Raw genomic sequence first — 17,984 nt, forward strand, 5'->3', positions numbered from 1 at the left:
ATCTTCGTGGAAAGGGTGCCTCCTTCATGGAGCTCAATGAGGGTTAGTACATGCAAAATGACTTTTGAGAACAAGAGCAGCGGGCTTCAATCTGCGGAAAAGGCTGACTGAACGAAAACTTCATTGAGGACATTGTTCCAGGGATATTTCCGAAATCCGAATCCCTTCAGCAGCGACTACTTCCTCGCGCGAAACTGCGATGATATTCGGCATTCACGGTGTTCGAGATTCAAGTCAATTCAGGCATTCAGATTCATTATTCGTCGGAGAGAACCGTCGTACAGGTCAAATTGAGCTCAGGAATATCGATATCGAGATTCCTCACAACTGGCGTCATCGAAGACGTGCTCGTCCGTTCTCGTGTGACGTACAATTCCAAGTAATAATGATTCATGGGTGCTTCGTCTCTCAAATGCAATCCCGCCTCACATGTGTTTTTCTCGCATACATCGAGTTCGATGAAGACACTGGAATCCTTTCTGTACAGCCGAAGCCAGATGACAGTTAAAGACAGTGCATCTTGGAGGGTGTATTTGAAAATTCCTTTACTTGGCTTCCCCGATGAAGGGTTGACGTCTTTTAAATCAGAGAGAGCCGTACTCGAGTCCGCATTGTCGAAGGCGCAGTGCTTGCCTTTCCAGATCGTTCCTCTCAAGACGTGAACGTCTCCGGGGATATTCGATTTGTGGTCTTCTCGCCTGAGAGCGAACTTCACGGACAGAGCTTCCGCTTTCTTCGGGGCGTCTGATAGAACCGTTTCAATCCCTCTTCTGAAGAATGGCTTCAAGGGACAATGAGGATACGTTTGAGCCGAACCACAGGGACCTTCTTCTCTGATCTCGGTCTTCCTGGGAATCACATCTGACTCCTCCGGCGGTCGAGTCACTTGATCGATCACCTTCGGCATTCCTCGGAACACCAGGAAAGCTACGATTGAAAATACGACACAGCCTGTGAGCACCAGCATAATTATTGTTCTCGTCCGTCGCTTGCCAGCTGCAGGTTTTTTTCCAAGTGGAGCTCTCTCGATCTCCTCAAAACCTACAGCCAGTGCTGACAATGCGTCATCTACAGGAGCGTCGGCCGACGGTCTCTGTGCGTCTTCATCATTCGAAAGAAATTCCGACGACACTCTGTCTTCAGCGGAGTCCATTTACATCCAGCCGTAGAGCACAAGAACTGGTGACGGACGGACGAGGAGTCGATCCGGTCCAGAGACACGCTCAGCCCAAGGTTGTATTTTTCGGGACCTTGCGGGACATGTAGGCTTCGTTGTCATAGAGCGAAGGAGATTGAATATCCACGCAGCGAGGATCCTTCCGCCCGTGGAAGTCGTCGGATGAAACGTCCTCGCGAAAGCGCTCAGGGCGCCGAGTGATCGCGGGTAGTCGATATTGAAATCTGCCACGTCACGAGTCGGTGTCGTTCGGCAAGGGGTTCATCGAAATCTGGGATATTATGACACAGGAAGGCAATCAGGAGCCCAGCATTGATCCCTTAGTCGAACATCCTTGGTTGAATTCGGGTTGGAGTTAATCTCAAAGCGAGAACTTCCAGGCAAAGAGCTTCCGCGTTGTCTTGCTCAGCTCTGTGGCCGTTCCCCTCTCGATCGTTCGGGTTCCACGCGATGCATGCGGCTCCTCAAGGAGTCGATCACACAACCTCAATGGAGTCGCTGACTGACACATGAGTGAGAGGGTACGATAATCCAGATAATGATCCTCAATCGGATGCGCACCTATGTGTGGCAATGAGACAAACCGAGCTCTCGCGTATCCATGTCGCACTCCATCAAAGCTCGAGCCTCAGAAGTGGCGCGAGCATCCCGCTCTGCCTCATCGAGAATGCTTCTATTGGATTCCGCAGTGACGTTGTGGTATTCATTGACGTGGTAGACTCCCCTCATGAGCCTAATGGAACGCGCAGGATCATCTGCGGCGTAGGCGGGAAGCTCCCGCGCGGTTTCCGCATTAACACCTCCCTCACTCGCGGTTTGTTCTGATTCCACCAGCTCAAGCGGACGGTATCTCGGAATCTCAGGTCGCCCTGCGCACGTGTATTACGCCTAGCGCTCATGTGGAAACATCCCCGCTGTTTGGCGGGCTTGTCAATCAACGTTGTTTTCCGCGGACGTTCGAGTGCGGGGAACGTGTACTCGGTCTAGAGCTGCACTGGAATTCTGAGATGGTGTCGGAATCACGGCGGACTCAGAGAGACCAGACCGTGGATCCCGTCGGTACGGAAGACAGACCATTGCTTCGTATGTATAGCGGAATTTCCGAAAACCCATACGTTCTGTCGGGTACAAATCTTTGTTTCGGCCGAGGGGTCACCTTGGGAATGAAGAAGGTCGCCCATAAAATAGATGTCCGATCAGAGCGCGAGGACTCAAAAGTTATGATGTGCCTCTCAGGCCCTGAACTCCACGACCGGCAATTCCCCCAAGGGAGGGACCGTCTTCTTTTCTCCGGCGCCTCACGTAGGAAACAGTTCATTGAGATGGTTCCGAGGGAGCGTGCAGTCCCTGGGTTGACCTCCGCAAGTGCATCGCTCTGGAGATTTTAGTGGAGAACTTGTCCTCGTAATCGTCAACCTACCCAGCAAGTACGGAATGATTCCCAGTCGCCGACTGGGCATTCTGGAGGAGTGTTTGGAGCGACCAGAGTTATCCCGATCCAAAGCCCGAATATCTTCGCGTTCATCGTGTGGTCCCGCATGGAGCTCGGAGAAATTCTTCCACCACTTCTTGATCCCGCCTCACAAGGTTTTCCCGACGATCATTCGGGGGCACCAAATCCTCTCAGAACTGTTTATTCAATGATAACGTGGAGAGGATGCACGCCCTGAATCTCAGGTTGGCGGCTCAATGGCTTCGAAAAGCGAGTCGCCGTGATACCGTTGCAGGAGCCTTCAGCGAAATACCCTATTAGCCAGCTCGAAACAACTTCAGCGTACACTCCTTGAAGACCCGGCTCGACCAATGGGTGTGTTCGTTTGATCTTTTCGGCCAGCACCCTACTGTGCCATTTCAACAGGCTCGTCAGCATAGAGAGCCGCGTCTGTTACCCACCGCAACAATCACGTCATAGGCGAGACGCACTGAGTTTCAGCGCCAGCCAGAAGAAATGAAATCGAGCTCACGGTTTGAGACTTTGAGCCTACGTGAAAAGGTCGGTGCTTAAAATCGGAGGGACGCTTTACCGGAACTCAACGGAGACCTCCGAGCCTGGTCTCGCCTCGTTGACGATGGAGGTTCTCACCGAATGAGACACTGCCGACACCTCGCTTGTGGATGTGAATGCCGAACATCCGAGCCTCCCGAACGCCCGATAACGACGCCATGGAAATGCGAGCAGCCGTCGATCGCCTTCCATAAGTAGCTACCAAAGGAATAAACACCAGCTGAAGGGACGATATTAGGGTATCTCATTTTCGAAGTAATTACGTGAAAACGACTCTGATGCCTGTGACATCGATCCCAGAGAGCAGATGGTGCTAAATGCAGTTAGTTCCTCATCTACCTCGTGTGTAATTAGGTCTGTCTTCATCGGTCGTCTTCAGAGCGATTCATAGACCCCACTCCAAAGCTCCTACGATCGAGAGGGAAAGACGCCTCGAGAATTTCATGATCCGTCGACGAAAATTTCAGATCTCATATCGAAATCGCTCAATCTTTCTGCGACTTCCCGCGTTCATTGCGAGTAGGAAAGCGATGGCAAAAATGATCTCATGCGCTCCTTCAAGCTTAGGATGCGGTTGCCCCTCCGGGAGGCGGAAACTACCGAATCGGAAATCAGTGGTGAATGAGGGTGCCAAGGAGCCTCGACAAGCTGTCGCTTCAACACGATCGGTATTCTTTGAACGCTCGAGATAAAGTGTGGTTGGCCAGCTCGAGCGCTACCGGATGAGCAATGGTTCATAGAGAGATACTCGTTGTGTTTGGCGTTGTGCTCAGCTCAGCACATTGTAGCCGCAGGCACAGAGCTCGGGACAATTCTCTTTCATCGTCGTCGTCTTTGTTGGTCATCGAGCCCGCGAATCTTTTAACCCCGCCGGGATGGGTCACAACAGACTCCGCGCCATCGACGACGACATTTACCATCACACCCATGGGGAAAGATCGTACGAATTCGTATTCGGAGACGATATATCACAGAGATCCCTATGCTTACGCAAGTCAAAATCTCGACGGTAGTCTCAACACGAACGTCAGATGAGTGCAGCGCGGAAACGAGCCGAGGCTGAGATTTACTCTTCCTCTCCTCTGAGCTCGATCATTCGACTCCCAATCTCCTATCCATATAGATCGGGGAAAAGCTTTCGCTTCATTCTCTCAACGAGAAACATGTTCCGCGTGGAATGGAAAAATGCTTGGAACTATGGAAAGTTGGTCCGGATCGCGCGAGTTTCCATTTCGGTCCACAGATGGCGCTCTCAAAGACACCGCCGGCTGTCTTGTTGTTGGTGATGGCTATGGCGGCGACGGTGGCGGCAGCGGCGCGGACTGATTGCAGGAAGAGAAGCGGCGAAGTGAACCAACCAAGCCTGCTCTATGTTGGGTCCGCCTCTCGCATCGAGGCAACGGACTGTCTATGAGACTGGCTGCCGCTTGCTTGACTGCCGGATCAACTGACTGTCGGACTGTTGCCTTTCTTCCCGGCGGCGTTAACGCCAAACGTTCTACGCTTAACTACGGTGAACACGGCGCTGCCCTTAGAACGCGCCGAGAATCCCCAGAGCTCGTTCATCTCGAATAAGTGCCCGGTCTGTCGTGCTTGCGAACAAACTGCTTGTTGTCATCGACTTCCCCGACGAGCGGAGCTCTTTCCGTCCCCGCGCTCCCTGTCCCGTGCGGGGGGGTTCGATTCACCGGAAATTCGCGACGAAGGTCACGGAGTTTGTGGAAGTTGTGAGCATCAGGACTCAGGACCCCTCTGTGCAATTCTGTGGAGAGAGTCACGGATTTTCCCCGTCGAACGGAATTTCCCGATAGACTCTCTCATATTGAGTTTCCCCGAATTCCCGACCTGTCGGACGTTTCTCGTCAGTGGCGCAACGTGCGGAGTGTCGGAACAGCTGACCTCCGAAGCGCACGAGACCGTGTTAGTAATGTGGTGAAAGTCGAGCCAGTAAATTTGTACTGAATCCGAGTTCTCCGTTAAGTTCGGGAGTTCGGACCTGGAGGTGCCGAACATGGAAGAAGCCAGAGCTACTTCTACATCCGTTAGCGCGACCCCATCTGCTCCGAGGAAGGCCAAAGACTTCAGTGTTCGATCTCTGCTGGAGGACGTCGCTCCTCCACCTGAACCGGTCCCGCTGCCTATAATCTCCCCCCTGTACTATCAGCATCTATATCAACAGATTCTGTTGCAACAACAGCAGCAGCAACAACAACACCTGGGTCTACCATGGAACCCTTTGGCGAATGGTTTAGGACTCGGGCTGGGCTTGCCCCAGCCGGCATTGACTCTGCCTCCTCCAGCATCTTCGATTCCGTGTCTTGGCACAGCACCAGTGAAAGACGATGGCATACGAGATGAGCCTCAAGTGAATCTCGAGGCGAAAGACCTCTGGGACAAATTCCACGCTTTCGGGACAGAAATGGTCGTCACGAAATCTGGGAGGTGAGTTGGCCTGCCATTCTCTTTTTGTTTCTCAGAATTACTATCGAAACATTCCTCACATGATAGTATCCCATGATGGCTCCGAGCTACGAACCACTGTTCATTTGGGGGGAGGAAGCTTATCAGTGCGGATAAGCCTTCGGGATTCCTCTCGAAAGAAGTAGCAATGTCGAGCGTCATCTCGATTGTTTCCGAGAAGGTTCCATGAAATCGGAAATGTAAGAGGACCAGATTCAAAATCGATATTTCGTCGAGCTTTCCGTGGGGACTCCAGGCTTATACTCGCTGAGCGTGCCGAGTAGAGAAGATATAATCATCGCTCGTGAAGTGGAACAATCGAAGGGTTGTCGAGTCCGTGAGGCTTTCGGAGGAACGTGCAGGCCGTCAGGTGTACTCCTCGTCGTGCGAGGCCGCTTTGCCTCGCGAGTGAGTTGGGCCAGGGAAACGATTTTCCCGATCATTTCATCGAGAGGCTAAACAATGTTCGGCATTCGTGTATCGGGGACGATCAAAAGGCGGATACTTCGGTCGGATAACTGATGCGGGATTCAGAGGGATGAAGGTATTTTCCGAGTATGGGGACAAGGGTTTTCTTTCCGCAGCCTCCCTGAAATTCATTCTAGCCCTCTTCTCCGCGCAGACTGAATTCAGTGAACACCCCCGGTCACAACTTGGATTAACATGTGCTCCAGAATAGATTCGAAGGCCTCGAATGTTCTGCGAAAGTCGTAAATCATTACCGGCGGAAGCTATTAGGGATTATCGATAGCATTTACCTAAGTATCGTTATCTCCCGGTCCTACGCCGCGCCGGCCGTCAGTTCTGAGCTCTGAAGCGGTGAGCAAGTCTTTAGCGGAACGAATGCGGGCTGACATTTGATTCAACTAGAAACTCTTACCCGCACTAAGCTACACTCAGAGACCAGATTTGAAAACACTTTTAGGCACAAATGGACATGATGACACTCGAGAAGAGACCGGGATGCTTTTTCTCTGGGCCAGTGGTGTTCGCTCCAATGGGGCAGAACTCACGATTTGCGATCTCGATCCCAGTCGCTAGCGGCAGTGTTGAGCGTATTTCACATTTCGGCGGCTATACCGGCATTTTGAATCATTTCATCGCCTCCTCCCTAGATTATTCTAGCATGCGATTCAGAACATCATCGGACCGGTAACTTGCGGAGGACAAAGCGTCCAACTAAAGCAGCGATGAGTTTTCATATCCGAGCGAGGGTCTCGGCTCCCTACAACAATGGAAAGCGCAAAATTTTCGACTCCGAACGCAATGCTTCATTTTAGCAAGTCACAGAACATAGAATCGTTCAGGTTGCGTAGCGCTGATTCAACATGTTAATGAGAATGAGTGTTTGACCGAGGCAGAGGATTACCTCGCGTCGTTATGAGACAAAGCTTCCGTTCGTGATCATCGAGAGTCGTCGCGCGTATCTAGAAAAATGTAATACAGCAGAACTCAGGTGGTATCATACAGAGGCTCAGTCATAGTGACAACTCGTCGGTCCGCCCTTGATGCTGGCAGCGACCAATGGGCTCAGTCGTTCGCTCACCAAGGTGTTGAACATTAACACCTCCCTCGATGACGTCACACGCCCGCTGCTCTATCATTGGTCGGAATCCCTCGTACATTGAGCATCTCGAATTTCTCATGATTGCGATGATCGATCACGAGAAGCGAATGTATCTATGGGTAAAATATATTTCGAGTCCATTCGCAGAATGATTCACACTTTTCTAATTCCGCTAGCGAGGGAAACTGAGGACATCAAGGATATCCTGGAAATTATGGCAACCACATGTACGCATGCGATATCCTCCAGGCCAAACCCGCGATGTTCGACGCGTGCTTTTCCGAGCTGGTAATCACCGCATTGGGACAAGTAGGGTGATTTCTGGGCTTCTCTTCCCAAACTGGCGGTCTCCGTTAGCGACGAATCGTCTCGTCCGAGGTACCGTCTGCGGCTACACCGCGATTACTGGCTTCTTACTTCGACGAACCTTCATAATTCATCCGCGACTGCTTAGTAGATCTGCTTTCGGTGTTCGAGGTAGAAGTTGAAGACAAATACAGGGGCGCGGCTGAATCTCGTTCCCTTGGAATGACTCCATTTCCGACGCCCTCCCGAGAGACCCCCGGAAATCGGAAGAGCGATGCTCAGAGTTCCGTACATGCGATGCAGGGCGCCCATGACAAACCGCTTGGAACTGCCATTGCCTTTTCACTCGCAATGATTGCGCGGAGTCATCAGGGTGGAACTTTCCCCCATCGCAGCCCTTCTTAGGCTTGCCCTGATAGGCGAGCGCTGATGGGGATTGGAATCACCTGTGGTCAGTAGAGAATTTAGAAACCGGAATTTCGGTGTGAAAGTTCGCCCGGAGCGCTCCCGGGTGAGACAGCGGATTGTCCACTGTACTCTGGAGAAAGAGCTTATTCCGATGAATGAGCGGCTCGAGCCGCTAGTGATCGAGATGCGCCCCGACGACAGCGTCAGCCAGAGAGCGAAAGGCAAAAGACGCCACAGAGGAACTTTCGGGTTTGGGGAGAAAATGGAGCACGATGGAGAGGAAAGAACGTCATTCAGCGAAGTCATGCTGGCGATGAAACGATCTGCCTCCGTATTTCTGGCGCGATTAGCGAACACCACGATAAACGTTCAGTTCTCAAAATCGCCGACGCGCTCCTTCTCCTTCTGCGGTTGGTTTGTGGCTACGACAACGACCGCGACGTCAACGCCAAATGCTCCTCGAGCGAGACCCGAAAGAGTGGGACGTCGAACAGATCGTTAAGTGGTCAAAGCAAGTGTGTGAACGACACGACGCGCGGGTGATTGGGCTCGAGTCCAACGAGGGGCCGAAATTTTTGGGGGAATTGCCACAAATGACTCCGTACCGTTTAAGGACGGTAAGGCGACCGCAGGATGTTCGAACGCGGAATTCGGTACGCGAATACGATCCGAGAGGAGACTTCTGTGAAACTCTGAGAAGGAGGGAAAATATCACTTCGTGCAGCGAGAATCGATGAGACGTCTCGATCGCTTCTGCTGAGCCGATGCGGTGCCTTTGAGGATGTTTATGCTCCACTCAGTCGCGCTCCGGCATCGGGAAAGCGCCAGAGATCTCGTACGATTGCCGAAAGAGCATCACAATGAGCGATTTCCTCTTCTAGACGAATAAACAAAATCCTGTCGAAACGAGCGTGGGCGAAGACGAAGTATCAACGAGCCCCAGGGAGAGGAGTTTAGGCTTCTGCAGCTTCTAATATCCTGGATTGCTTCTCGCATCGACTGCCGCAATGCAAGAGGGTTAGCATCGCCCGGACTCAGGCCGTGCGCAAGATTCTCTTGAATCCATTCCAAATTCGCGGGTCTCAAAATAGTGCTGAGATCTGATATCTGACCTGAGAGCCCTGCGGAGACCTACGAGATTAATCCCTGGGAATCCGCAGGACAATTCCACAGACAGGGAACTGACTCAGGCGGCCTTCTCCTGTTTTCGGCAATATTCCAGTCTGGAGCGGGATGCAGAAATAAAAACACGGAGGATACCCTTCGCGCCCTGCTCGATTCAGGCTTGACAAGTGACCGTAGCTCTCGAAACGTTCAATGCAGCCGCTCGGTATCCCTTCTTCTTTCTGTATACCGGAGCGCGGCCGTTCATGGTCAGTGGCCAGAGCCGAAACGGAAAAACGTGAACACGATGATGATAGATTTAATCATAATGACAGTGGCGATTGCGATAATGATGATTCATCACAGACATCGATGATCTCAAGTGCTGTTAATGAAAATTGATGCAGAGTCCTTCTAAAGGCATAATGGCCGTTCGAGGCAACAGCTGAGTAAGTGAAAGATCGATAAGCCAGAGTTGACCTATGGAACGCGAATGGGGTCCAGGCTCGTGCTAACAAGCTTAGCCCCGATGAGAAGTCATGGAGCATATCCAACCGAATCCCAGAGCACCGCAGTATAGAGAGAAAACCGATCGGATAAACTGAGGTCTGGAACCTCGAAGTTCTCATTTAGTTTCCCCGACGAAGGGATGAATTTTGATGCGCGAACGCACAATTCACGCGGAACAAGGCTCGTCGTTGTTACCGAAATGGCAGAATTTCTCGCTGCCTCCTAAACTCTCAGGAATGCAACGACGTTCGCGTAACACGTTCTCGAAAAGTAACAAGAGATATCGGGGGTAAACTTTTGAGCTTCACACTGAAGCGCCCTGAGGGGGTGCTATCCTCATGCGGGCGGAACAGTTGTTCCGAGATGTCTTTTTCATTCGGTTGAGGTCTCTCTCAATCCCGAATGTGTTCAGATAACTCTTCACGGTTCCTTTCTCGTTTTGGCGTTTCTAGTCTTATGCGGGTCTTCATCGTCGCTCGCATCAACACGATGACCGTCATCATCGCTCGTTCATCAGCATCGTACCTGTTTCGAAACATTTCTCAGCTTTCCTCGGAAGGGATCAACAAGAACAAACTCACGTACTAGTCTCCGTTGTTGGAAAAAACTGACTCGGGGAATCAATCTGACCATTCGCGCTCAAGCCTTCCGAGGGCGCTGATGGTTCTCGACGTCTGCCATAAGATCTCAATTATTACGAATCGTCATGATCGCCGAACAGATCGGGAGCCCGCAGAGAATCGAGGAGCTTCAAATCCCACGAGTTTCTGTCCAGAAGAAGTTTCCGGACAACGGAAATCATTTTCCGCGCTATGTTCTTCTACCCGAAAGGCAATTCACCTAAGAATAAGCTATAATGCAAGACGAAAGTGCATAACTTTCGGTATGGCTTCTCGATCCGCGGCCAACCAGAACGTCGACTTTCATATTCGCTTGAACGATTTGCGTAGATTTTTGGGCGGCGGCAGGAGCTGCTGATGCGACATGAGGGAAGGAGTCTATCGTTCGGTCGAACAGACAGGCGCTCAGTCGAGCGTTGATCGAGATCGGCAGCGAGAACCGTTGTTTGGTACTTCATTACAGTGCTCATTAGCTCGGAGCATTGGCATCGAAGCTGCATTGTTGTTGATCAAATATCAAACGATTATAGCGGGTCGCTGAGCTCTGCTTCTGCTCGCTCGCTCGTTCGCTCGGTGGAAAAAGTGCTCCATCGATCGAAACGAATAACCTTGCTCGTCTAGAAGCGCCGCTTGTTAACGACGGCGTAATGTCTTCGCGCTGCAGAAACGGGCGATGGATTCGGCTTTTGTATCCCGCAAGGCGTTGGGTCTTTTTCTTTCGCGTCATCCGCGCTCTTGCTCGAATAATGTCGGGCTTATCGCCGAACTTCGAACTATTGTGCGGAGTAGCTCGCGAGACCTTGAACCGCTCCTTCACGTTGACGAAATTCGTCAACGGGTTGACGCGAATGTCAACAGCTCGACGGACGCAAGGAACTTGACCACGCTCGACTCACCGAACGATTCGCGTACCGATTGATCGGAGGACTTGTTGTCCGAGGAAGAGGGAGTCTGAAAGAAGAATTATTGTTCGGTCTGTTCGACTGCAGTCGACAGACAGTCAATGAGCCAGCGAGCGACCCTACCTCGTCGGCTGCTAGAGTTGCTAAAATGTTACCAACTACTCCGCTCGAAGATGGACGTTTTGGCGTCGGCGAGGCGTCCAGGATTTGCGGCGCGCCTGCTTAAGTCTACGAATCGTACGTCGAGCATTACGCTCCCCGTTCTGTCGCTCGAGCCTCACGCGGTGCGCCATCGGCCACTCGTTACTGGAAACGCTCACAAACCTCGCTGAAATCCGCCTCGAACGGACCCATATTCCGCGACGGGAAAGTATTCGTGGAAGTCGAGAGACTGGAAGCGCTCAGAAAAAGGACGTGCGTATAATCCCCCCGTAGCGCTCAGAATCATAATGCGCTTTTGGCCAGCCGACGAAAACCACGCTTCGCACAGAACTCGTCGTTCTCTGTTGGGGGCAGGACTTGTTTCAACTGTGTTGAAAGTTGGAACGATGAAAATTTATTGTGCCAGCCCAACATGGACGGCTGAACGAACGAGCGACCGGCGACCGAGCGGACAAACTGAAACGGAAACCTCTTCGAGCCATCGGCCTATTTCGAAAATTCATGGAATCCAGCGAGGCGCTAGGGAAGCGTCACTCTTACACTTGCCCCGATGGAAAACCCATTCCTCCCAGCTCGCCGAAGAGCGACAGACGTGAAGGCCGTCCCGACGGATTTTCTCGGAGGATCGGTAGCTGTCTCGGTCGGTCTTGATGAAGACCTCCTACTTTCATCACATTTCGGCCGATCATAGTCTTGACGTTGATTCGCCACTTGACGAACTTTTTTTTTCTCCTTGAAATTGTCTCCTCCTCGTATGTCGGTTTCGTCGTCGACGTCATCGCCCCAGCGCTGAGCTCAGGTAGTCGCCGTGTAGCTTGCTCGTGTTGCTGATTGTTTGAACAGCTAGCGCGCTGGTTCACAATCACGGGAGATCGAGACATTGCGTGAGAGGTGTATTATTACGGTGCCAACGGTGAAGGGTGTTGTTCCTGATGCTTGTTGCTGCTGGTGTACGTAGACATCATAGCCTGTCTCCTGCTTCGCTGCTCAGCTCACGGGCTGGCTGGATGGATGGCTGGTTGGTCGCCCGCCCGCCCGACAGGGGTATCGCTTCACAGCATCAACGAACCCTCCTGGCAGCATCTGTTCCTTCCTCCGCTCTTTGCCTGCGCACGGGAGAATATGCAGAAAACCAAACATCGTCCATGAGCTCATTCTCTCTCCGGTGCCGGTGAGGTGAGCAGGAGCATGAAGAGTCGTCGGCTGTTCGAACGAAGATAAAACCGAGTGTTCGTCGCTCCTGTTGTTCGCGCTTAGGAGCTCCCGCAGATACTGATGCCGAGGGTGACGAAGGTTTCTTGCGTTACGATCTTCCGAATGAGCCAGAACGAGCTGCCTGCGTGAACTCATCGATTCCACCGATCTCGTGGACCAGTCGCGAGCATCTAAAATGGAATCATGTTCTTTCTCATTATTCATCGCATTCGATCGAGATCTCTCGCGGAAGGTGTCTCTGGGTGTCGACTGCGGGTTGCCTTGCTCTGTCTGGGGATGATTTTTCACCTCGAGGAGTTGGCGCTCTCGGGACACGGTCGAAACGCGTAAGGGGCTCCACAGCGCTCGTTCGCTTGTTCAATTTAACAAGTGCCGGAGATTTTCCTAATTCTTATGATAAGATTTTATGTCTTCTGCTCTCCTCGTCGTCGAAGGTACCGACCCGGCGAGCGCTTGATGAGTAGTGATAGCGATGACCGGGCTCCCGATAACGGAGAGGTGGAGAAGAGATGAGTTGACATAGAGATTAAGAGAACGATGAAGAGAGAGGAGGAGAATCGCCGCGGGAGATTTGCTGAAGCGATTTGTGCGCGACACCACGTTCGCTCTTTCGCTCTGGACCACCAGCAAGGTGCGCAGAAAACCTGTAAAGTGTTTACTACGTCCGTGGCCCTCGGTCGGAGTTTCGTGATTGCTCTACTCCAATGCTTGTCGTTGATAATACCAAGAAGAACTTATCTATTCGGGTAGTTTCGAATCTTCGTTGACACATTCGTTTGAGATCGAGAACAAGCGCTTGAAATTATTATCGGAAGCATCAGCTGAGTCTGTATCCAGCACATCTGCATGTTTCAAGCGATAAGGCACACGCTGATTCCCTCTCGCGAATCAGGAAGGACATATTCGGTCTATGGATGATCTTTGCTGCTTCTCGTCGCTTCCTTTCGGGTCGCTATTTTCTGCAGAATTTTCCGGAGTCGCCGAAAATTCCGCTGGGATTGCTTGTGCTGACAGTGCGATACCCTGTCAAAGTTTATTGAAGTCGAGCGAGGAGTCATCCAATAAATAACGATAAATATAAACAGCATTTCCGATACGTTCCGATGGACGGAATGTCATTTGGCTCGACAGCCGTAAAGTGTCGTTTTTATAGGCTTGTTCAGCGCGAGGGAAAATTCGAGAAAAAGAATTCAATCCTGGCAACGGACGTGCGAAAAGCAATTATCGTAAATGACGGTGGTAAGGGAACGAGTGAAGAAGTTCTGCTCAGCATCAATACGAGGCAGAGGCGAGCGACGATCTACTTCGGACTTACTTTCGAATCGAGAACCCACGAAATATCTCTCCGAAAAGTCTCCAGACCGGAGATCCTATGGCGTTTCCCTCATGAACGAATTTCAAAGTCGAGCGGTATGGTCTGTACACACACACGCTCCGAGCCTGTCCAGATATTTGAGACGACATGGGCTTCCAAACATCTCGTGATTGATAGACCTCTTCCGATGCTTTAAATTCGACTTTTCTGAAGGTTCGTCCGCCCCGATGGCGCTCTTAACGAGTGCCAGCGAGAACGTCCACAGTTTAGCGACCGATCAAAAAGCAATCCATACTCGTAGAGCGAACTTAGTGACTCCAGCGTCGAAACATATCGTGCAGGCGGAGAGATAGATCATCCAAGAGCAACGTCGTTCGGCACTGCTGCTGGCACTGTTGTTTTCGGCACTCCTACGATGGGCTGAGGAAACTCGTTTCGCTCATTTTTATTCCGCAGCAGTCATAGATCTCAGCTTCGCCTCTGGCTTATCGAGTTACGGAGTTGCAATTGCTGTTCCTATTTATTCAGTTTCGTGTTTCGAGATCGATGCTCTGTGATTGTGATCGTTTCTCCCGACTGATCACTGATCAGGGAGCAGGGAGCTGATTTTTCCATGGTCCGATCCACGAGGAGCCGTTCAGTAAATGGAATCCGCGACCGAAGTGGTGCGACTAGAACATAATATTGTGGGAGCGTCAATGGTACGGGGACGAGGTCTTCGCCACTCGCGGAGGGGCTCTGTGATTCTCACCAGCCAGCCAACGATCCACCTGCCTGATCGTTGGTCATTCGAACGGCGACGCCACCGAGTCACATAATCAAGCATGGGTTAATCCGCTTGACAGGATCCTTTTAGTCTGACGTTATTTACGCACGTAAACGGCGAGCCATTAAAGTGCGCGAGACGTGTTGAACGGGTCACACAGTAGGTTGTCAACGCGTCTTCTGGCTCTGTTTGACCTGTTTGTGTGTGTGCGAGCGAGCGAGAATGCGCGTGTTCGGTGAACGTACTTCAGTCTCTTCGAGTGTCGGTACGGCGTGAGTTCGTGAGTGTCGGCTCCTGGATACATTTATTTTTCGTTAGCCTGAGTGGGTGTACGGGACCATAAACTCGACCGAGTAGGGTCAATACGAGCTGCGAACGATTGTCGCCGGCGATGATTGAGGTGAGGCCGGAGGACGATACGCGACAAATGAGCGCGCTATAACGATGCTCCGTCTCGCGAAAGGTTTTGGGTAGTGTCTGACAAGAGAGTAGCTGCATAAACGGCCGTTCAACCTGGTAATAATGTGGAATGATTGTCATCGCGCGAGACGCATGTGTAATGAGGGGGGCAAGCGCGACTCCGAGGACTTGACAGTAGTTGGCTGGTTGGCAGGTAAGCGAGCGAGCTCATTTAAGCGATGAGTTACTCGCACGTAGCTCGTTAATCAGGGCGCCGTGAATTCACACAAGCTGCACGGATAGTTTTGCCGTTCCGGTCATATAGCTCGCGAACTGCATGCGCATCCATTATGAACGTACCTACCGTGGACCATAAATGCATTGACTGCGTATTTCTTTCATTACGAAGCTGAGCCCAGCGGCGCCCAAGATCTCCGGAGGTACTGAAACATCGACGGCAGAGCTTCGATGCGCGATGCCAGGATCTGAACTGCGAAAAAAAGAGCGCACAAGCTTTGGCGTCTCTTCTAGCGAAAATGCTCGCGATTCCTCCGGGCCGGACAGCTTCACTGGGATTCCTCCCGGACTGTCCCGAGTGGATAAAGGTGCCGCCATCGTCGCAGTGTCGCCGATGATGTCGCTCTCGGAGCGCCTGGCACGCTTTGTTAGGCCGAGTCCGGTTCGATGTTCGGGGTCAGTGGTCCGTGTGGATCTTCTTCAGGTGAATCTTCCTGCTGTCGAGTGCGAGCCGCTCTCTCGGTCTGCCATCTGACGAACTGCTAATTCCTTCGGCTCGCCATCGAGCGAGACGCGCACTAGAGGCGAAGAAATCTATCGCTTGAGCATCTCAATGAATTGCTTGCTTGCTTTATCGGTTCGTTGCTTCCTAGTTTCGGTACTTTCATCCGGACCAAACTATCAGGTCGAGAAAGTTGAGATCCGAAGCCGTAGACAACAGCCAAAAGGATGAGCGAAGATGCGTCCCATGCTGCGCACCAATAGGCACACATGCAGGGCAGCTGTACCTCTGATAACATTCGGTCGCATCGGAGCTGCGCTAAGATATGCACCTTCGAACCAATTCGAGCGAGAGAAACTTCGAATTCATAAGCGAGAGATCAAGCTCGCACCGAGAAGCCTCCGAAAATTCCCTCTTGTCTCGAGCGCGGTATCTTCTGTCGAGCTCGTGCTAACTAATCGAAATCAAGAGTCCATGATAAGGAACTCTTTCGCTCGACTTGTCGAGTTGAGTATCGACGGGACAGAGGACCGATCTTCAGACCTCGCGGAAACCACAAGAGTGCAGGAAACGACGACGTAGACCGTCGCGATGACCGGAGCTCCTTGGCCGATGGACTAGAACGGGAGTTCGATACTCTGAGCTGGAAGCTGACAGCTCTAAAGATGTAGAGATAATGCTCGGCAATGATGAGAGCAACGAGCCGAATACTTATCGCTGGCGGCGATCTTCCTCGGCCATAAGAAGTTCTCAGATGCGGGATTTTTTTCCTAATATTTGGATTTTTTCACGGGCTTACCGTCTGCGCGCCGTGAAAGAAACCAGAAGACGTCGCGGCCGCGGTGTCGACGACGACGGCGGCGGCGGCGGTAGAAGTGAAATAACGCCAGTGCTTCAGAAGAGACCGGTCAGTAATTAGTCGGGGAAGGTTCCTCTTCTCCTCCTGGTAGATGCTATCGGAGCCAGCTTTGTTGATCTTACCTCTCCTCAGGGAGGCGCGTCGCCGGCCCGGCGGCGGCTTGACCGCGACTGCCAATGAGCGCTTTCGCGCTTTTCAAGAATTGTGCCCATCGTAGTGGTCACGTCCTCGGTCGTATTCATTCCGGTTTCTCTCCCTCCGTCCCTCCCTATCACCGTCGCCGTAGTCCGTTTTTCCATTCGCTTGTTCCTGTGCTCCTGATGTCCGTCGCTATTCCCTCGCGGAACACGACAACGCTGGCGTCGGCTCGATGACTTGATTGTCAGCTCGGGGAACGACGAGCTCCGCTTGGAACAGCTGCTTAATTAGTCCATTTTAGCTTTGTCAACAAGATCATGATGGAGGAGAGCATGCTTATCATCATCGCTATCACGTGGATCGGAATGATGGGTGACCGACTTGATGCGGGGAATATTCTCGAGTTTCCAACGCTCATTAATTGCGTGTTCCTCGAGCCCTCGTCACGGAATCACTCGGTGATCCCAGCAGAATGTGAGCGGCTGGCCCAGGGATCCGAGCTCTTGGAGTTATTTCCTCTTTCCATTCAGAACCTTACGGAAGGGCTCAGTCGAATTGGGGCCTTACGGAAGGGCTCACTGAGCATGCACCCATGGCGTACTGTTCTATAAAGAGATTCGGTTCGCCACATATAATCATTCTGGATGAGCTGTCGGACTCATATCGCTGAAAAGGTGTTGGAGTGTTAAGGGCAGTCTGCTTTACACGCGGAGCCGCCAAAATACACGAGAGAGGTTGGACGGCCACAGACTGACAACGTACGAGCCGTCGAGTTCGCCCAGCAATCACATCATCGTATAGGGTACAGCATCGTTTTGAGTGTGAGAGACGAGAGGCGTTGCCATGAACGCCCACTGGAGGGCTTTATGATCCGTTCATCAACTGTGTCGCTCGGTAGGTAGGTAGGTATGATCGAATTGCGGCCATGTCCGTCGGGCAGCCGTGTATCGAAAGACTAGGAGCGCCCTGCTTCCGGTCGGGCCGGCAATATCAATTCAGATTCCCCCATGGAGATTCAATGTGGGATGGATAAATTCAATAGAGACCCGCATAACAGGTTCAAGTACACACTCCAAGTTGAGCTGTCCCTCAACTCAGCCAGAGCGAACATTCCATGCTTACTGGTTGCGGTTATGGGTACTAGCAACAGTGGAGCCTGCAGAGAGAGCGAGTGCGGTATGCGGGTCAATCGACAATTCCGTTTATGTCTACTCTTCAGGCTTCCATTCAAATGATCATTTTCTCATTTCTCAATCACACCTTGAGTCCAATAAAAAGCGCTGTAATTGTTTTCGTACTTCTGTACTTGTTCGTCATGGCTTCGCAACACGC

At 51.8% G+C, this 17,984-nt stretch overlaps 1 protein-coding gene across 1 annotated transcript in view; it reads left to right on the forward strand.

Moving 5' to 3' along the window:
- Positions 1-4,844: 4,844 nt before the first annotated feature.
- LOC100905986 (T-box transcription factor TBX3) overlaps positions 4,845-17,984 on the forward strand; it is a 28,871-nt gene continuing 15,731 nt past the window's right edge. Inside the window, exon 1 of the mRNA XM_029112455.1 lies at positions 4,845-5,624. Within this exon, the coding sequence (XP_028968288.1) occupies positions 5,194-5,624 (431 nt within the window). The 5' untranslated portion in view covers positions 4,845-5,193. The remainder of the gene's footprint in view (positions 5,625-17,984) is intronic.

The sequence above is a fragment of the Galendromus occidentalis genome, unplaced genomic scaffold, assembly GCF_000255335.2.
Source record: "Galendromus occidentalis unplaced genomic scaffold, Mocc_1.1 scf7180000077501, whole genome shotgun sequence".
Lineage (NCBI taxonomy): Eukaryota > Metazoa > Arthropoda > Arachnida > Mesostigmata > Phytoseiidae > Galendromus > Galendromus occidentalis.